Here is a 19,066-nt window from a genome sequence, read left to right as displayed (position 1 = left end):
GTTGTTTTACTACCTCTTTCTACAGTTAAGCTTGTAACCTGCCATAGTTTGCTGTATGTTCCACCTAGCAAGACAAGCCATGTTTTTCCCTCTGCTAACATACAGTACTTGTATAATAAATCTATTGATTAATCTACAATCTGAATCTAAAGAACTTCAGTAGCAGATGTAGTCAGAATTTTGAATTTTTAGAAGCAATTTCATACATGAATGCATTGAGACCAGCAGATTCATATCTAGAACTAAAAAGAAAAAAAATAGGAGAGGATGCTTAAAATCTAGATTGTGTTCTATTTGGGACAGAACACTGTCAAAAGGCTCTCATTTAAAAAAAAATATATTCTTGCCGTACACAAACAGGTATGACAGTAGATCTTGCAATTTCTCTACCCTTGATGGCATCTATAACAAAATGCATTTAGTTTGCCTCTACTAACAAAAACATCAATTCAAAACAATGACTCAAAGTCACCCCAATGATACATTTCCCAAGCCAGTTTCAGCAAGTACATTACAAGTTGCTTATTGTTAAATATCTATTTTTCTTTCTAGTCATAACAAGCAATAGCAGGTGCACAGTTTGCTTTCTTTGAAGTCCCACGGACCTTGATGCTGCATTGCTGAGGAAGACTTGTTCATGGGTGAAGCAACCCGCAGGAAGATTCGCTGCCGCCAGGAAATACGGCGGGGGGTAACAGTGGCCCCACTGGCATTTAGAGACTCGTTGCTGCAGACGGACGAGGTCCTTCTCCTTCCCTCTCCATCACTGGAGGGAAACAAGCAAAGAGTGCAACCAAAAAAAATCAGCTTGAAACCAAAGTTGATAAAGATTCATTTAGTACATCACAAAAACACAATGCACGTATGCTGAGTTAATGTTAGGTAGTCAAAGCAGATCATGCTCATGGGCCACAACCTGAACACAATTGCCAAATAATGCTGAGAAATTTACTCCAAAAAGCAGGCAAAGGGAGCATTAGTACAGAGGCATGTGCGTAGCCCACTGTTCAGAAATGAAGCACATCTCGACCCCACCCTGCCCAGATTCCATTTGAAAAACTAAAGAGACATTCATGTGCAGGAAAATAAACTAATATCCAGCCTTCAAAAAAACTGCAATTTGTTTTCCTTTCAACTTATTGAGGTTCTGATGCAACAGAGTGGACTAAAAGTCAACAGGCTCATGAGTCCAAAAGGTGGAAGTGCTTAGGGCAGGGGTTCCCAAGTTGGGGTACATGTACCCCCAGGGGGTATGAGAAGCTTGTCAAGGGGGCACGGGGAATATTTGGTAAATAACTAGATTATCCTAATTGAAATATTCCAAAAGTAGTAGTGTTAGTGAAAAAAGTTGTGGATTCTAGAGTCTAGAATTTATTTCCTTTCATATTGAATAGGGGGTATGGAAAGGTTTACTAAAAGCCTTGTTGACTTAAACTTAAAGTACGGGGACCGAAAAAGGTTGGGAATGCCTGGCTTAGGGTTTCAAGCAACCCCCTCATGCACCAGTCTCTCTACCCTCTCTTCAGGGAGATAGCTGATGGTGAAAGGGAACAAGGGGAGACCTGGAGAGTGCTTCCCCTGCCACTTTGCACTAAAGGGGACAGTCGGCATTCTCCCAGTAGAAGGAGCAGAGGCCGGGAAAGCAGGAGGGATAGATCCTGTTGCAAGTGCCTCAAAGAAGGCTGAGCTCACCCTCTGGCAGGCAGAAATGGGCCACACCAAGCTGGCTGAGCAGAAAATACTGATGGAGAAAGAGGCAGCAGAGAGTAAGGAGGAGCAGAAGGTTAGAAGGACACCTTTCCCTGTAAATTTATTACATCATAATTGCCCAGTACCTCTCTAATGGATCTGGCACTGCTCACTGCTGGAGAAAAAATGTAAAATCTTCAAAAGCACTTGAGGTAGGAACCCAGGTCCTGTTGATTTTCAATATCTGAAAATTTTTACCCAGGCCCTGAACCAAACAAATCACTGGCTGAATCCAGTATTCCTATGTTCCTAAAAAATTGTAGCTGATATCATTGCAATTGATCTATCTCTGTACCCTTTCCACTGCCCAGAGCCTGGCCTGCAGACACCTATGACTTCAGCAAATGAACAAGCCAAATGACTCTTCACCAATCCTAAGTATTTAGTCAGAACACTGCTTGGACAAAGCACATGCAGTGGCAACAGGGCAAATAGCACTTGCCATCCCCAAATGTCCTAGAGACAACACTTGACTATAGTGGCTTCACAGGGCCCAGTGACAGGGGTAGACAAAGGGGTTAACTGCCCAGAGGCCTGGGTGATTTCAAAGGGCCCAGAGAGACCCTGCTGCCCAGGAGAGAGTCACGTGCCTCCTAGCTAAGAGGCAGCAGGTTCTTCTCCCTGCCCCAACATTCACAGACTCATAGACACTAGAACTGGAAAGTCAGAGTCCAGTCCTCTGCCCTCATGGCAGGCCCCAGTTCTAAAAGAACCAGATCTTTTCATGCCACCAGCCCCTACAGTACTTATATAACATAGCTCCTCCTCCATCCTCTGCACACGCTGCTACTACAGATGCCTGCAGCTACAGAAGACGGAAGGCTGACAAGTCAACAAGTTTCAGGGGGTAGCCGAGTTAAAGTGCTACCAGACTATTTGTTGTTTTTTAAGTTTATCCCGTGCAGACTAACAAAACATGTCGATGGCAACATGAGCTTTTGTGGGTCATCTGAAGAAGTGGGCCGTGCCCAAGAAAGCTCATGATACCATCTGCATGTTTTGTTAGTCTTTAAAGTGCTACCAGACCATTTGTTGTTTTTTAAGTTTAAGTCAACAAATGTTCACTAAAATATTTAGGAAGTAAATCAGTTATGGAATGTTACAACAGTTTGCCAGATGGAATAAGTACCCCTGTCCTCTCAACTGGTAAAGAGAAAACATGCAAGTGAGCTACAGAATGCCATATTAAAGCTTCAGTTATGTTAGCTATGTTGCCCTAAGGAAAATGATGAACCAAGGTCAGAAATATGTACCTTCAATACAGACAAATCTGGTCTTTGGAAAGCTTCAGTTTACTGAAGATTAAACAGAATGATTATGTGGTTTATCATCTGAACAAAAAGACCAATTAAGTCTATACGTACCCATATTGGCCAATTCAAGGACTGTAGATTCAACAGAGATTTTATTACCAGTTGGGGAACTCTTTTAGTCAATTAAAATAGAAATTAGAATTGGCTTTTGGATTAGTTAGTGTCACATCCTCCCAAGTTAACACTGAAAAAAAAAATCAGGTTTTTCTCTCTCTGTGGCTAATAGTGGCCTTACGTATTTTCTGTGGCTAAATAAAAGGTCATGCAAGATCTCCTGGTTAAGCCACAGCGGTCTTTTGGCATACTTTCTATCTTTCCTACACAGCAGAAAAGCATGTTTTGGGGCCCTTAATAATGTCCCTTTGAAAAACAGACAACTCTCTTCAGTTGTTTTTCCCCTTAGTCTTGCTTCCCATGGCACCTTACCTACCAACTCTCTGAGCTTACCAAAATCTTCGTTCCTGAGAGACAGTATCAAATGCCTTACTGACATCCACATCCACAAGATAGGAATTGTATTTGCCCTTTTCCAGCCTTCTGGACTCTTTCCCAACTTCCGTAATTTTTCAAAGATGATAGCTAAAGACTCAGATACTTCCTCTATCAGCTCCTTGAATATTCTAGAATGCATTTAATCAGGCCCTGGTGACTTGAAGACATCTAACTTTTCTAAGTAATTTTTAACTTTTTCTTATTTTATTTTAACTTCTAAACCTACCCCATTTCCACTAGCTTTCACTATGTTAGGCATCCCATCATCAAACTTCTCAGTGAAGATCAAAAGCACTTCTGCCATTGCAAGTTTCCTGTTATCCTTTCTCTCTTCTAACTGAGCAAGGTCCAAAGGAGGATGCAGTTTGGGAGCATGCAATTTCAGGGAAAGTGACTGAGAAGAAAAGTGAAGCATCACCAGTGTTTTATTTACAGTATTTAACATGCACAGAAAAATTAGAAGTGAAGAGGTAGCTATATTTTAACATTGTACCTCTATAGGTAAACCTGGCTACCCATTATGCACTTAAAGTAAGTTACATATCTTTGGACACCTAGGATAATTGGGGCAATTATGCAGGATTTACCAAAATTCCCCTGTAATTCTGAATGACTATCTTAGTTCCTCATTTCTTTTTCCAAAGACAATTGACTACTATACAGCTAGTTAGTTTCAGACTTTTACACACAGCTTGAAATATACAGAGGGATATAAGAGGCTATTTAAAAAAAAAAAAAAAAAGAGTAGAATACTTTTTCTGGTAATCTCTCTTAAAATAAAATAAAAACCAATATGAAATAGTGTGCTTTGGAATTTCTTTAATTCTAATTTGATAGTTTGTTTCTGTACCCATCTTGGCCAGCTTCTGGTTCAGTCTGCTCATTTAGTGGTGGAGGTCATAAACAACATTACTATTTGAGGTATGGGTGACTTACGTTTCTTGCTACCCTATAATCTGCCTTTCAAAATCAGATTTTAAATTTAGGTTCTCCTAGCTTGGAAAAGCAATCATAATAGCTCTGCCATATATTCCCAAATTTTCAAGTATGCAGCGATAGATTTCTACACAACTATTTTAGGTATATCTAATAGCCATCTACTCGGTGCTTAGGCCTAGTGGGTTGGAATCTGGTCGCTGTTACACTAATGAAAATCCAGATTAGCAAACTTCAGAGGAGTTACTTCCAATATGTTCTATTCCCAGCGTGTTAGTACCTCAGTTTGGCAGGAGCATGTTGCAATTCATTAGGATCAACACCACTAGTGTCACTGCATTCTGACCTCAAAAGACAGCCACATATTCATTCCCAACTCCCCCCAGAGTGAGAAGCTGTCCAGGCATGGACAGAGATGCAAATGGTAGTACAGTATAGCTCCAGAGACAGGGCAGCCACCAGCATGCTGAAGTGAAGCACCAGCTTTTTGCAGCTCCCAGAGTTGGGAAGCATAATTCTCAACTCTGATCAACCAAACTGCATGTCTACCTGACGGGAGGGAACCTTCAAAAAAGTCTCTGAAGGCTTTAACACAGAAGGGCACCACTGGGCCCTACAAGGCAAACATTTCTACATGCAGGAAACCTTATATAGCTTCTACTAATATCCCTGATCATAAAAAGTGTGAGCAGATTATGCCCAGTGAATAAGCATCTGTTAAGAAGAAGCTTTTCATAAGGATAAAAAAAGATTTTTTTGCATTTTTCTGTGTTAATTAAAAACAAGCTGTTTAGAGAGGAGGTATTTTATAATTGCTTCAAATGCTATGGCATGCCTTCCCTACCCTCTCTCTCCCTGCAGTTTTTTTCATTGTATCATAACACATGCACCAGAAAAACTGCAAATGCACATTATATAATATTGACAACCCACCCTCATTTAGGCTCTCAGGAAACTGTATAAGCAATGAAAATACATTTAATTTTCCAAACATACCTAGGTAGTATCTGACAGAATCACTAGAAAGGAAAAGGTTGAGAAGTACTGCAAATATCTGAATTAAAAACTTGGATGCTATTGTGGCACCTGAACATTTTTTCTACATTCTTACAGTAAAGCTTTCTACATAAAGTTCTTGACCAAGAAGTCATGCAAAGAGATTCCTCAAATGTAACTAAGTAAAATAAATCAACTCTTTCTGGCCTCAAGAAAAACGGCTTTAAATTTTGCTTATTATGATCCCTTCTGTGTCTAACAAGTACAAACTAAGCTTCTAGCCAAGTGAAGCATATTTGGATGTGTTTAGTCATTGCCTGCTAAAACGTTTTTCCATAAAGCAGGTCTTAAAGCTCTGGTTAATACACAGTACAGTATTCTATATTCTGTTTCTACCAGACACTCTTGTCACAGCTCATTTCTAAATAAGAATGATCATTCTGAGTAAAGCTGCTCAAAGTTGCAGTATTGATCCTTAATACTGAAACTATTTGAATCTATATAACCCCCAAAACAGAACTAAAAACACAATGAAATGCCTCAGACATTTATCAGTTTGTACTTTAACTCTTCAACAACCAGAACTAAAGTCAAAGTATCTTGTAGAAATAGAACATAGAATTCTAACCAGAGCTTTAAGACATGTTTATGAGAAAATGTTCAAGTATCTGTCTCAAGGATCAATAATCCATTTTCTCATTTTAGTAAACTACAACTACATTATAGTAAAATACACAAGTATACCTGCCATCTCTTAGTGTTCGATACTACATGCGACAGTTCATGTTATGTTGAAAACTAGATAGCTTCTTGAGAAAGCTGTTACCTGTGACACTTTGTAACTACTGCTTATTTTCACTTAACAGCTAATACAAACTGTCCTCTTAACTAAAGCTTACTTTCAAAACACATCTTTAAAGTATCTTCCCAAGATTGCTCCTCCAACTAATAAGATCACATTGAATTACAATACTTATCTGACATTTTTTGTCTCAAATCCCTTCATTAAGGCCGATCAAAGAGTAACTCTTTTCTCTTGCTGTTCCTATCAAGATTTGCATGCTCTTACATTTGCTTTCACTTCAACTTCTCCTTTTCTTCGATGGAACTAACTAAATGGCAGTTGGGCAAATACAGAACCTGCTTTTCAGTTTGAAAACTAAATGGACAAGCAATCCCAAATCCAGTACAAATGACCGCATGAAATTTAAATTCTTGTGACTTGGGATGGCATAGGACTATATATTTAAGAAATAACGCATTCCTCTTTCAGGGTAGCGGCCAAGAAAAGGGACCAGTTTGAATCTCTCTTTTGGGTCTATTTTCTGTCAGTTATCTATATTCTGAAAGATGATTTTTCTGCTCTTTTGTTCAGAGATTGCTCCTAAACGTTTTTGCTTTTCTTAGTTGCTAGCACAATAATAGTTTACTGTTAGAAATGAAATATTTCAAAGATTTGGAAAGCACACTAACTAGAATTTAAACATGGGTAACTCCCTGTACCCAGTTAAAATACACAACAGGTAAAGTAGCATGTTGCAACTAGGACACAACTTATACTGGCGAGCTCTAAATTGGAACCAGCTTCCTTCCTTGTTGCAAAGTCCATTTAATTATTCATATCTTGTACAGAAAAAAGCAACCCTACAACAACAAACCAAAGGTTCCTGAGATGAAGGAAACAAGATTTCAACTAAGAACCGGATTTTGCTTTCAAGCTTCAAAAGGGTTATTTTAAGCCATCAGTTAAAAACACCCCCACACCCACATTAACAACACCTGAAAATGATTGTAACGAAAAAGAGCTCTATGTCTAAATCCCACCCTCTATTTGTACTTGGGCAGAAAGCAGTTTACCACTGCAAGAAAAATATTTACATATTCTACCAGGTTCTGAGCACTAGCAACTTCCATTGACTAAGGCAGAGTTGTGAGTGTTCATTCTTGTTCAGGAACTAGTGCTATAAAACTAAAACAAATTCTGGTGATAATGGGAAAAGTCTAAAGAGCCTTACCTTAGTCTTCTAATGAAACCAAGTTTGCAGTATGCCAGAATAAGAAGAGAAGGATGAAAGGATAATCCTAATGACTTAATTTTAATATAGTACTTCTAAAAACATAGCACATTTTATTCTAAAAGGGCTAGACTTTTTAAAGTTATTCAGTTGCTTAGTGAGATCATCCAAAGCAGGGGTGGTGTTAGTTGTCAAGGTGCTTTTGAAACATCTCACAAGGTGCCTACATGCCTTTTAAAATCCGGCCCAAAGCGCTTAATACACACAAAACGTTTCTTGATAAAAGCCAATAATTCTCACTGAGATACTTTCACAAAGAATATACATTGTTCAGCTAAGAAATAATAGGTTTGTTGTGGGAAACAGACATTAGACCTCCAACACCTTAGTACAACTTTCCAAAAATAAAAAAAAATTAACCACTGGTATAGCAATGAAAATGTGAAAAACAAAGATACTCAGATGATCACATTTGTGTATCTTTAATTCTGACTTTGGTTCCATTTAAAAATGGCCGCACAGTTTAAGTTTTTACTCAACACTTGTACAGTTTAACTGGTGCTTATAGTATTAGAAAAACTGATCCAAGCACTATAAATCAAACATAGGGGTTAAAATTAGCTCAGCGGAAAATAAAGCTGATACACACTACTTTGCCCATCAAGATCTGCAATAGAACTATCAGTAGTGCACGCCACACACAAAATCAAGCCACATACAATTTACTTGTAATCTCAAAATTACACAAGGGGAAGACTAACAAGAATTTTCCCAGTAACATCTACATTAGGTGTTGTGAATATTCTACCAAAGGTTCCAAAAACAATGGCAGAGGGTACTGTATTTTCTTAGTGTGCAAAAATACACTTGAAAAATATTGATCTCTGCAACATTCCTGAATAGCCAAATTGATCTCACTTACTAAACAGCCAAGTTTGTGAAATTAAAATTAACGAACAAAACAAAATCTACAACTGTTTGCCTTTCAAAGAACTGATACATTAAATGTGACATTTCTTGCCATCTCAGTGAAAAAAAGTAAGTCCGCACACTGTCTAGAAACAAAACAAAAAACTAACAAAAAAAAAATTAAACCACAAGAAACATGTGAACTTCCTTTCTTATGCCTCAACCTGATGACATGGTACCATAGTTTCAGTAACATATGTGCAATGTGAATTAGAGAGGATCTAATCTAGGAAGAGAACACCGTTTGGATGATGCAATTAATTCTCTTTAGACCAAGCCAAATTACATAGAACTGAAGGTTTGGACAACTGTTGATCGCTAGCTACTTTATCATCATTCAGTTTAAACTGCATCAACTCTCATTTTCACAAACACACAGATCAAAAAAGGAGGGGATTAAAAAGAACAGGCTGTGAACTGTTTTGCAGAGTTCAAAGTAATACAGATAAAACATCATTAGTACAGAATTTTCTAATAACCTTTTCAATTTCCCCCACTATCTATATAATAAATAAAACCAGACAGCCATCCCTGTTAGAATTAACCACTAAATTGATTTTTTTTTTTTTAAAAAAAAAACCCTATCAGGCACAAGATCATTATCTAATGGATTCTTTAAAGCAGCATTTAACAAAAACAGATTTTGAAACAGAGGGTCACATTCTGGTCTAGGACTAGTGTAAATGAGAAATAACTTCACTGACGTCAATGAAGATTTTTGCACTGGTATTATTGAGATCAGATTCTGGCCCATAGTATAATAGCAAAATAAAAACTCAGTGACCATATCTTGCTCTGTAATTAGTATTCACTCATCCCCAATCTTGGAAACAGACATACTTATCCTTAGTAAATCATGGAAAGACCTGCAATGCTGTTTATATTCAAATAACCTTACCTATCATACAAATACTTGATAAATACTTGATAAACAAATACTTCCAGTTTGTGGTAGAATTGTGGGATTTATAGAAACTCCTTCGCAGCATTAACTAAATGTAGATGGAGGATAAAAGATTGTGACAGCTATTATTTAATGAAGTTGTAAATCCTAAATCTATCTACCGCAGTTGAAACAGAGGTAGGATTCTGAGTCTATGAGAAGAGGGCACTTCCTTCTTTAATTAACGTGATCTGTAGATTACTGGAAAACTCTGTGATGGAGTAAACCAAGATAAAATGGTGGCAATGTATTCAGTATCATGAGGCCCTAGTCAGGATCAGGGTTTCTTTCTATAGAAACTGCATAGATAAGCAACTAGACATGTTGCTTATCTGTGGAAAAGGGACTCTAACTAGAAGATTTACCTGATGGTGCTCAGGTCCTTAACTCAATTAATTTTTGGTTTTCTTCATTTAAATCATTGTTCTGGGATGGGGCTGAGGATACAAGCTGCCCCAGTGAGAGAGGATTACCCCAGCCCTCTCTCATCGTAGCAGCTTGGGGCCAGGTGAGAAGTGCCTCTCCATTGCTGCTGCAGCTATAGTGGGCACAGCTGGGGGAGGGGTGCATCGTTCCCCCTGCACACTTTCCAGACAGAGTGAGGAATGCAGCAAACTATATACTCTCCCCTGGCTCCCTGACAAAGGGGAGCAGCCAGCAATGTCCCCATATGAATCAGGAGGGGGCAGAGAGAGTTAAGCCCCTCCCAAATTCTCTCTATAGTGCATCCTGGAGGGTGGGAGACTTGGACTGGGGCAGTCCTGGACGGAGTAGGTGGGGCACACTCCCAGACAGCTCCTTTCACCTGCCTGGTGATTCTGTCTCTTTTCTGTATGGTTTTATGAGATGCCAACCCATTCCGGGCACAACCCATTTACCTGGCACAAACCCTTTCCTTGGTTTAAGTGATAAAGAGGAAGCTGCATAGCGAATTTGGTGTTCCTAGCTCTTACCATTTAGGAGGAATTCTTGAACACACAGACAGACGCAGGCATTCTCTCTCAAATATATAGTAGATGTAAATGGAGTAATTGCAAGTTTATTAGAAGGAAATATTCCTCCCGTGTACTTTCTGATCTCCCAAAAACTTTAAAAGCCACTTCCACTTGTGCATCACATGACTGGACATTTATGCATCAACAGTTAGCCTGCAGACTGGCAAATTTCAAATCAGGATTTGACAATAAACAATTGACAGACACTGGTGTCTATGCAGCCGAGGAAGGTAGGAGATGGACAGTCAGGACTATGAGCCCCTGTCTTGGTACCAACAGGAGAATGGTTTCTTTCCCAGATCAAGGGGAATCAGCAGTTGTTGCAACAGTCTGCAGGGTGACAGAAGAAAAGCCAGGAAATAGTGGAATTCACAAATGGCTGACTGGAAGACAGGAGACTGGGAGAAGAATGAAAGTCAGCTTTAAAAAGCAGCCACAAAAATCATGGAATCAAGAGTGCACAACCAACATCTCAATCACTACAGTTCTGATGCAAGAAAGCATTTCAGAATTTCCTTAAATTTCTTTTCCTGCTCTCCCCCACTCCTCTCTCTCTCCTGAATCAGGGACTATGCTTCCAAGCTTAAGGTTTTGTTTGTCTGGTCTATCTATATATGGCCTTTTTCACCACTGCATTGGAAAGTCCTTCCCACATCATCCTCTTTTTGCCTCCTTTAGATTGTAAGCCCTTTAGGGCCATGATAAGTTTGTGAAGCATGTAGCAGTGACTGACTTGATTAATTACTAAATGAAACATTGTTAGCAACAATGTACCCCCCTTCCCTATCACATATCAAGGCTACATGTTAACAAGAGACTAGCATAATGTGCATGTTTCATGACTCTCTTTTCAAGTTTTGCAGAATAATTCATGTTAGTGGTTAGCCACACATACTGACACTTTCCCTGCTGTCCCACATAGCACGGAAAGGAGAAATTAGTTGGTGAAATGCTCACAAAAAGTTGTACGTACTGGTATTACAAATCAGCATAGTAATTTTGCAGCACTACTACAATTGTAACCATGTGTGGTTACCCCATGAAATCAGACATGCCTGTTTACTTTAGTCAGTTCATCAATTCAGATCAACTATTTAGAAAACTGTTAGAAAAACGTTAGCATGAGACGTGACATGTTTAAAAACACCAAAATGCCACTGAATTGACAACTCCATGTCGTAAGCCATCTGCACTGAAGAACACTCTGCACTGCAGGCATAAGATGCTCTCTCACCTCTTGGAAAGGTCATTTTCTGACTGCTGGAGCAGCCTGCCTGAGTTCTGGTAAAAGCTTTTCAGGAAAGAGGGGGCAGAGAAGGAAGAAGGAAGTCCACTCTCGCTATGAAATCGTTGTCGAGCTGTAGACACAGGACTGAGTGCAGGCAATAGCACAAAATGTAGCAAGTGTTGTATTTAGCACATTTAGATACAATTAAAATATCTGCAGTAATTATAAATACTGGACAAGATACTGTCTTTGGAATGCAATCAGTCAAGCAACTCAACAGAATTATATAGGATATAGATTGGGGCAAAAATAGGCCTAAAATAATCAAATTATTGCATTATATGATGAAATTAAAGAGACACTGAAATGAAACTGAAGATACACAACCAAGAAGATCTATTATTTCTTTAGTTTTAGTTAATCTAAACAAGACAGAGACATATATAGTTTTTACAATATACTTCAGCGGTTCTCATTTTATAGCAAAACTTGCTCCGATGCATAAAACAAAACAAAACAAAAAATGAGCAGAGTGGAAATGAACCAGGAAAGCAAACACAGTATACAGATGTTTAAGATGGATATGTTCTCAAAATATTTAAGTGTGAAAACTTTTGAGAAAATTCAATGAAAGATTATTGTAGAAATTTCTACTTAACTACTCAACACAATTTCAAAAAAAAATTGGAAAATGTAAATCCTACAAGTTACAAGGAAGATCACATAAAACATTTAAATAATTAAGAAAAAAATAAACACCCATCTGCAGACATATTACAATCACTTCAGTTGCTTTGATATAAATATTTCCAGTTGATTACTCATCCTGCAGCAGAAAGGAAAAATGAGCTAAGATTAAGTTGTTGTGAAGTGGTTGTTTTGACTGGAAGCTTGCGGATCATGCAACTTAAGTCAGTTTCTGAAGACTGTTATAAAGCAGTCAAGTCAGCATGTTTTAAAATACTAATTGCTAAGGGTTTCCTGTTTGCACATACCATCATCTTGGTTGGTGAAAAAACCCCTAAAATTATCTGCCAAAACACAGGGATAACATTACAATGAACTCATTTCAAAAGCTTCCTTTTCCTGCCCTCCCCCACTTCTCTTTCTTTCTCTCCCTCTCTCTCTCTCTCTCCAAGTTATTACATTATGATAGAGTCACTTGTGGTGTTAACCTCCTCATTTTAATAAGTATATTCAATGGTTGGGGGGGGGGGGGGGGGAGGAGAGAAGGGCTACAGTTTCACCCAACAGTATTTTTAAAAATGTATTGCTTAAAATGTAGAAGCCAAGTCAGGGGTTGTGCAAGAATGTTCCCAGGTAAGAGAATCTGAGAGTCTGGAATCGGAGCAAGCAAATAAAGACAGTGATGTTGAGTTTGCATGCCTATTCCTGGATGTGAGGAAAGTAAACAAGTATCCAAGAACTGAAAAAGAACTGTGATGACTCCTGACCAAAATGATGATTCAATGATTATATCCAATGGAAGAAGCATCCCCAGCCATGCTAGCTGGAGCAAAAGATCTCTACAGCAAAAGGAATGGACATTAAAAGGGAGACATTTGGAAAAAAGTACTATGAAACTTGAACATCCTATCGCTCTCAAAAAGTTAAATATAGCTGAAGAGTCTTACAATATGGTACAAATAGTAGAATAATTCCTACAATCCTTTCCTCAAGAGGTTTCACTGACCTGGTGGCTGAAAATGGCACTAGACCTTGCCCACATTATAGCTTCCAGTGGTGTGGCCACCCACGAAGCTGACCTGAGGGGAATTTCCCACCCCTAAATTACTCTAGCGCAGACATGGCCAAAAAGTTTGTGTCTTTTGCCAAAGACCGCAGAGCTAAGATAACAACTGACTCTTTGCATAATTATCTATCATCCATGTATAAATGGTTTTACAGCAATAAGTACAAGCTGTGGAGAAAATTTCCGAATGTAATTATTTGGAAAATTCTGACTACCATACAAACAAACATTGCGAACATTAGCAATTGTAGCTTAAATTCACAAGCCTCATTTATATTTTTCATTTCATTCAATTTTTCCTTATGAGAAAATCTTCTTGTACAGATTTGAGTGCCCAAACTCACCTGCTCTGTTCTACAGAATTTTGTCTCAGAAGAGGAGACTTAACACTCTGGGATCTCCCGTCCTGGAAAGTAATCCTTCTCTTGGAACTGGATGGTGGATGGCTGAAAGTGTGCGCACGCCTTCTAAACTGAGGAGAATCAGAGTCCTCTTCGGGAAATGGCTGCCAGACCGAGGACACAGGGGAAGCTGGAGGAGTGGCTGGAGGAGAATCTCCTGGTGAACAGTCCTGAAAGGAAATCAGATAGGAGTCAGGTTTTCCCCTCTGCACTGTAGAACTGGTAACATAACTGAACAAATCGTACAGTTCATCATGGGTCTAAAAGGACTGAAACCTCTCCCCTTCTTGGTCATGGCCTATTGTATGCTAATTATCAACTGCGCAACAAAACACCAGACATCCTTTGATAATGAGCTCTGAAACAACAATGTCCTTTTTAAAAACAACAAAAAGAGGGTGTACACAAAGCATTCACAATAGACCAGTCATTCCTCTCTTGAACACCCTCTTGTTACTAACAATTGCAACTGCTAGACTTCCAGCTCTTTCAGGAAAAAGAAGGTATGGAAAACAATCAAAGCCAAAGCTAGGTTTATATTAGCTTCCGCGACATATCATGAACATATTTCCTGTACTGTCAAAGCAATATCCTGGAAAAGAGATTATTATTACACTGACAAATTCTGAGTAACAGCGGCAGGAAAATCAAATAATAAAAGCTGTTATGTATCTTCCTTCTCTTGGGAAAAACTATCATTCATTCAAATGTTGTATGAAGTAAAAGGAAAGACATTAAAGACAGGAAATAAAAATGAAAGTGAACAAAACTGGCATTATACATGGGGTTTTCAACTAGTTAAAAAAATCAAGTTCTTTCATTGAACAACAACAAATAATTTGTATTACAATACCTTTATATACATATTTTAACAAGGACCACTGTTAGTTTTGTGTCCACAATTTGCAAATGGAAAACACAAGCTTTTTTACTTGAAAAAAGTAATGTATTTTTTAAATTGGGCTTGGTTTTAGTTTAAATATCACTTAGAAAAATTATGAAACAGAAACAGACTAGAAATTCCCTTATTTTATTTGCTCATAAAAGCAAGCTAGGTGAAGTTTATTTTTAAACAGCCAGCATAAATGAAGAAGAACAAGGTTTTCTTTAAGTTCGAGTTTTAACAAGAATGTTGTTTAGAAAACTGAAATAAGATACATACAATGATGAGGGAGGATTATACTCCAATATAGATGCATCTTATTTGAACTTTGCAAAATGCATGTGTTCTCTATGTGGCCACCTTGAAATCAAGACAGGAGAGCTGCTGTATTACTGCTTCAGCATTAGCTATTGCACATTCCCGTTTTACTGAATTTTGTTACATACCTTATCAGAAGCCAAGCTGCTGCAGCGTTCAAAGCTATCCATACTGCCCAGACGGCCTCGCATTCTGCTGGCTCCCTGCAGGAATGAGAGTGTTCCATTTTATTCTGAGTTTTGTTCTTCATAATAAGAAGAATAAATAAATTGTTTAAAAGAAGACTGGAAAAAATAACAGTGCTCCTTCAGGTAAAGAGAGAGTTGCTACATAAAAAGCCCACATAGTAAATGCCTGTACTATGCATCTTTATCAAATTCAATCTATCCTTTGATTTCAGAGCATCAAATACATTCAATGAATTTTTAATTAGCATGCTATGCAATGATTTAAATTAAAGGTAGTCACAGTCACAAGAAAAAAAATGTGAAATTTTATCTTACATTTTGATGGCATTCATGGCTTATAAAATAGAAGTTATAAAATGTTTATACACATACACCACATATATTTTTAACATTCCAATACAGCATGGCTACACCCAGACTATGCCTCAAATGTATAGTCTTATCAAATGTTTATAGCTATGTAGTATAGTTTCATCATTTCAGAGCTACATAGCAAGATCTATAGTCCATCAAGCCCTTTCCATTATTGGAAAATCATCACTGGTCTCTTTCTACAGTAAAAAAAAGGGGGGGAAAGATTTTGAAGCACAAAAATCTGTTCAAGTAAAAAGAACTGCCTGCTTCCATGTCAAGGTTTTTAAACAAGGGAAAGTAAGTTATTTCTTACCAGAGGCAAGAAAGAATTTCTGCGTGAGAAATGCTATCCCCTTAAGGGAAAAATACAAACATTAGGAAGAGGCCCTGATCACAGTAAGGATCAAATGAGGATATGCTCCAAATAAGGACATACTTGTGCCTTATCTCCCTGAAATCAGTACATGTACTGATTAGCAACTTAGTTGTTCTGAAATCGAAATAAATGATCCATCACAACCAAAACAGTTACCAGAAGCGGGATACGATTTTTAATGGGATTCTTTCCATTGAAATCCACAGAATCTCCATTCTAAAGATAAAGATGTTTCTGAGACCTGTCTCCTGTCCCCATGTCTTTCCAAAATGATCTTTCCCTTTTTGACAAAACACTCTATAGTTCCTCAAGTTTATTAGACTGTGTTCCCACCCTCTCACATCTTACCAGAAGTAGACTCTTATCATACGGGGCTTCCTCCCTCGTTCCCAGCTCAACAACCCTCTGGTACAACCAGACTACACCTCATTCTATTGTTTAGTAAGCATGGCTGCATGGGAAGAGGGGCGGGGGGGGGGGGGAGGGCAGGAGCGGGCAGAGCCAGTGAGCACCAGAGCTGGCTTTTAAGCTGGCTCACCACACATATTGCCTATGAGCTGCCTACCTGAGGGAACAGCTTTGAGGGGGAAGGGGAAGAGGCAGTGTGTAACCACTGAAAAAATCCAGTGGTTACACAGTTACTTGAATAAATAAATGTTAACATTCCTAAATTCCATGACTCTTCAAATGCTGTTTTGAGAATGATAGATTTATTAGAGGGAATTTGGTATCCGAGACCTACAAATTTTACAGGTCAACCACTTTTTCCTGGGGGTAAGTGATTCTATCTACATCTGTGGAAGGTATTTTTCTTGTCTTCTACACACCATTTACAGTTGGGGCTCATCTAGGTTATGATGAAGTTTCGAAAGAGGACATGCAAATTTCACGGGAATTTGCATATCTTCTTCCTCACTTTTGCGGAATAGCGGCTTTTTGAAAAAAAAAAAAAGGGGGGGGGGAGGAGAGGATTGCTGGAAAAAACCGCATCCCGACTACTTTCACTTTCGAAAATGAGATCGGAAGAAGATATGCAAATTCTTTCAAAACTTCAGCGTAGTCTAGACATAGCCTTGGTGTTAGCATGATATATTGGAGCACAGAATCTTGAAACTATAAGGCTGGAAGAGACCTCAAGGGGTTAAGTAGTCCATCTCCCCTCTACAGGAGGGCCAAATAGATCAAGACCACCCTTGACATGTATTTGTCTTGTACATTTCAAAGAAGGAATGCAAAACTCCACATGCAGCCTGGGGCCAGCGGGAATTCCTGCTGACTCCGGGCTGCATGTGGCGTGCCAGCTTTGAAATGCACAAGAGTCCTCAGCGGGGGCTCTTGTGCATTTCAAAGCGACAGCACAGGGCTCCATGCCCAGGCTCCATGCTATGCTGCGAATCTGAAATGCCACGCAGAGCTGGGATCAGCTGGGGACTCCCCAGCTGACCTCAGGCTCCACACGTGGCAGTACCGCACAGTTGATCCCAGGTTCAACGTCACCTCAGCATTCCAAAGGGGATGTCGCCAAACAGCTGAGCTGGGGTACAGCTGTACAGCACTGCCATTGGAAATACCCTCTTTCCCCTTCCTTTGCTACCTCTATCTGACAAAGGCAGCAAGGGTGGGGGGGGGGGGGAAATCAGCTATTCGACTGACTATCCAATAAGCATTTGCTTATTGGATAGTCATCCCTAGTTTGTTCCAGGGCTTAAGCATCTTTACATAATTAGATGTTTTTCTTAATATCGAACCAAAATCTCCCTTGCTTGAAAGTCAATTACTTTTGGTCCTACTTTCAGTGGACACAAAGAACAATTGATCATTGTCGTCTCTATAACAACACCTCTACTTCTTTGAAAACTTATGTCCCCACTCAGCCTTCTCATCTTTAAAGTAAATACAACTAATGATTCCATACTTTCTCCTATGGTATGTTTTCTAAACTTGTACATTTGTATTGCTCTCCTCTGGACTTCTATCAGTTTGTCCACATCGTTTTTATAGTGCCAGCCAAATGCTTGGCACAGCCCTCCAGAGGAGGCCTCACCAGTGCCAAGCAGAGCAAAACAGCTACCTACCATGCAATAACAAACAATTAACTACATGACACTCCATTAACATACTAAGAATGACACTTGTGTTTTTTGCAACAGTATCACACTATCAAAAATCCTCTATGATTCTCACATTCTTTTCTGCAATTCTGCTTTCTAGTCAGTTACAACATAACCGTCTTTACTGAAATTGGCCAGTGAACACTGCAACCCTTTGGCTGAAACAGGCTTGCAGAATACATTATGTTACATTGTTTTATTATCTGTTAGAAAGGGACATCCCCAGCTCCTGAAGCCTTCTACTTTGATACTTGATCAGACACATAAAAGCAAACCCATTTGCTTTCTCCCATGCTGATTTTCATACCTGAGAGGGGTACCCTGTACATACCCACAAAACTAACTCATTTTCAAAAGGCTCCTTTCTCTGTGACGGCTGCATAAATGTCACAGTGATTAGGCTGCTGGCGTGCTGAGAGACTACAGCTTCTGCTAATCGATAGTGTCTCATGGGGGATTTAAAAAAAGAGCCCCACAATCTGATCTGACTATATTGGTCTATTCTTGGATTGCAAGATTTTTGGGACAGTCATTTTGTACTTGCTGTGTAGCACCTAGAACAATGGGTCCTGGTCACTGACTGGTTCCATAAGTTCTATAATAATACAAAGCTACTCTCCCCCTGCGGAGCACCAGTGCTCCTCCCGAGGGCCAGCTGTGCCCTTCCCTCCCCCAACATCTGTCCCCACCCAATGTCAGACCCAAGGAGAGGCAGGCAAGACTGGTTGCATGGCCTCCTCCCCCTACCCTGAGGCCCCCCACACTTCCCAACCCCATGTCCTGACTCCTACCCCCCCATTCCCTACCCTGAGCCCCTCACTCCCCAACCCTGACTCGTGCATCCTCCCCACACACACTGCCTGGCGCCTGCACTAAAGGTCCCGAGCAATCCAGGTAAGTCTTCTAGTTATAAAGAAGGCATAGTAGCTCCTCTTGTAGACACAAGCCTAGGTAATGTTTTACAATGTCAACAACATTAAGAATTTCCCCAGGTTACTTTTTCCTGCCAGAGCTTTAGTCTTGAAAATCAGTGCTAGTTTCCTGGA

At 39.4% G+C, this 19,066-nt stretch overlaps 1 protein-coding gene across 4 annotated transcripts in view; it reads right to left on the bottom strand.

Annotated features, from left to right (window-relative positions):
* The window catches only part of TBC1D4 (TBC1 domain family member 4), a 162,818-nt gene that overhangs the window by 27,526 nt on the left and 116,226 nt on the right, over window positions 1-19,066 (bottom strand). For 3 of the 4 annotated variants that reach the window (XM_075918883.1, XM_075918886.1, XM_075918885.1), the window contains exons 9-12: window positions 15,120-15,194; window positions 13,734-13,960; window positions 11,643-11,780; window positions 606-766 (exon numbers count right to left, since the gene is read on the bottom strand). In XM_075918883.1, coding sequence (XP_075774998.1) covers window positions 606-766; window positions 11,643-11,780; window positions 13,734-13,960; window positions 15,120-15,194 — 601 coding nt within the window. The remainder of the gene's footprint in view (window positions 1-605; window positions 767-11,642; window positions 11,781-13,733; window positions 13,961-15,119; window positions 15,195-19,066) is intronic. The other variant, XM_075918884.1, reaches the window with a different exon arrangement.

The sequence above is a fragment of the Pelodiscus sinensis genome, chromosome 1, assembly GCF_049634645.1.
Source record: "Pelodiscus sinensis isolate JC-2024 chromosome 1, ASM4963464v1, whole genome shotgun sequence".
Lineage (NCBI taxonomy): Eukaryota > Metazoa > Chordata > Testudines > Trionychidae > Pelodiscus > Pelodiscus sinensis.
The sequence above is the reverse complement of the archived record's forward strand: the minus strand, read 5'-3'. Positions and strand labels throughout refer to the sequence as shown.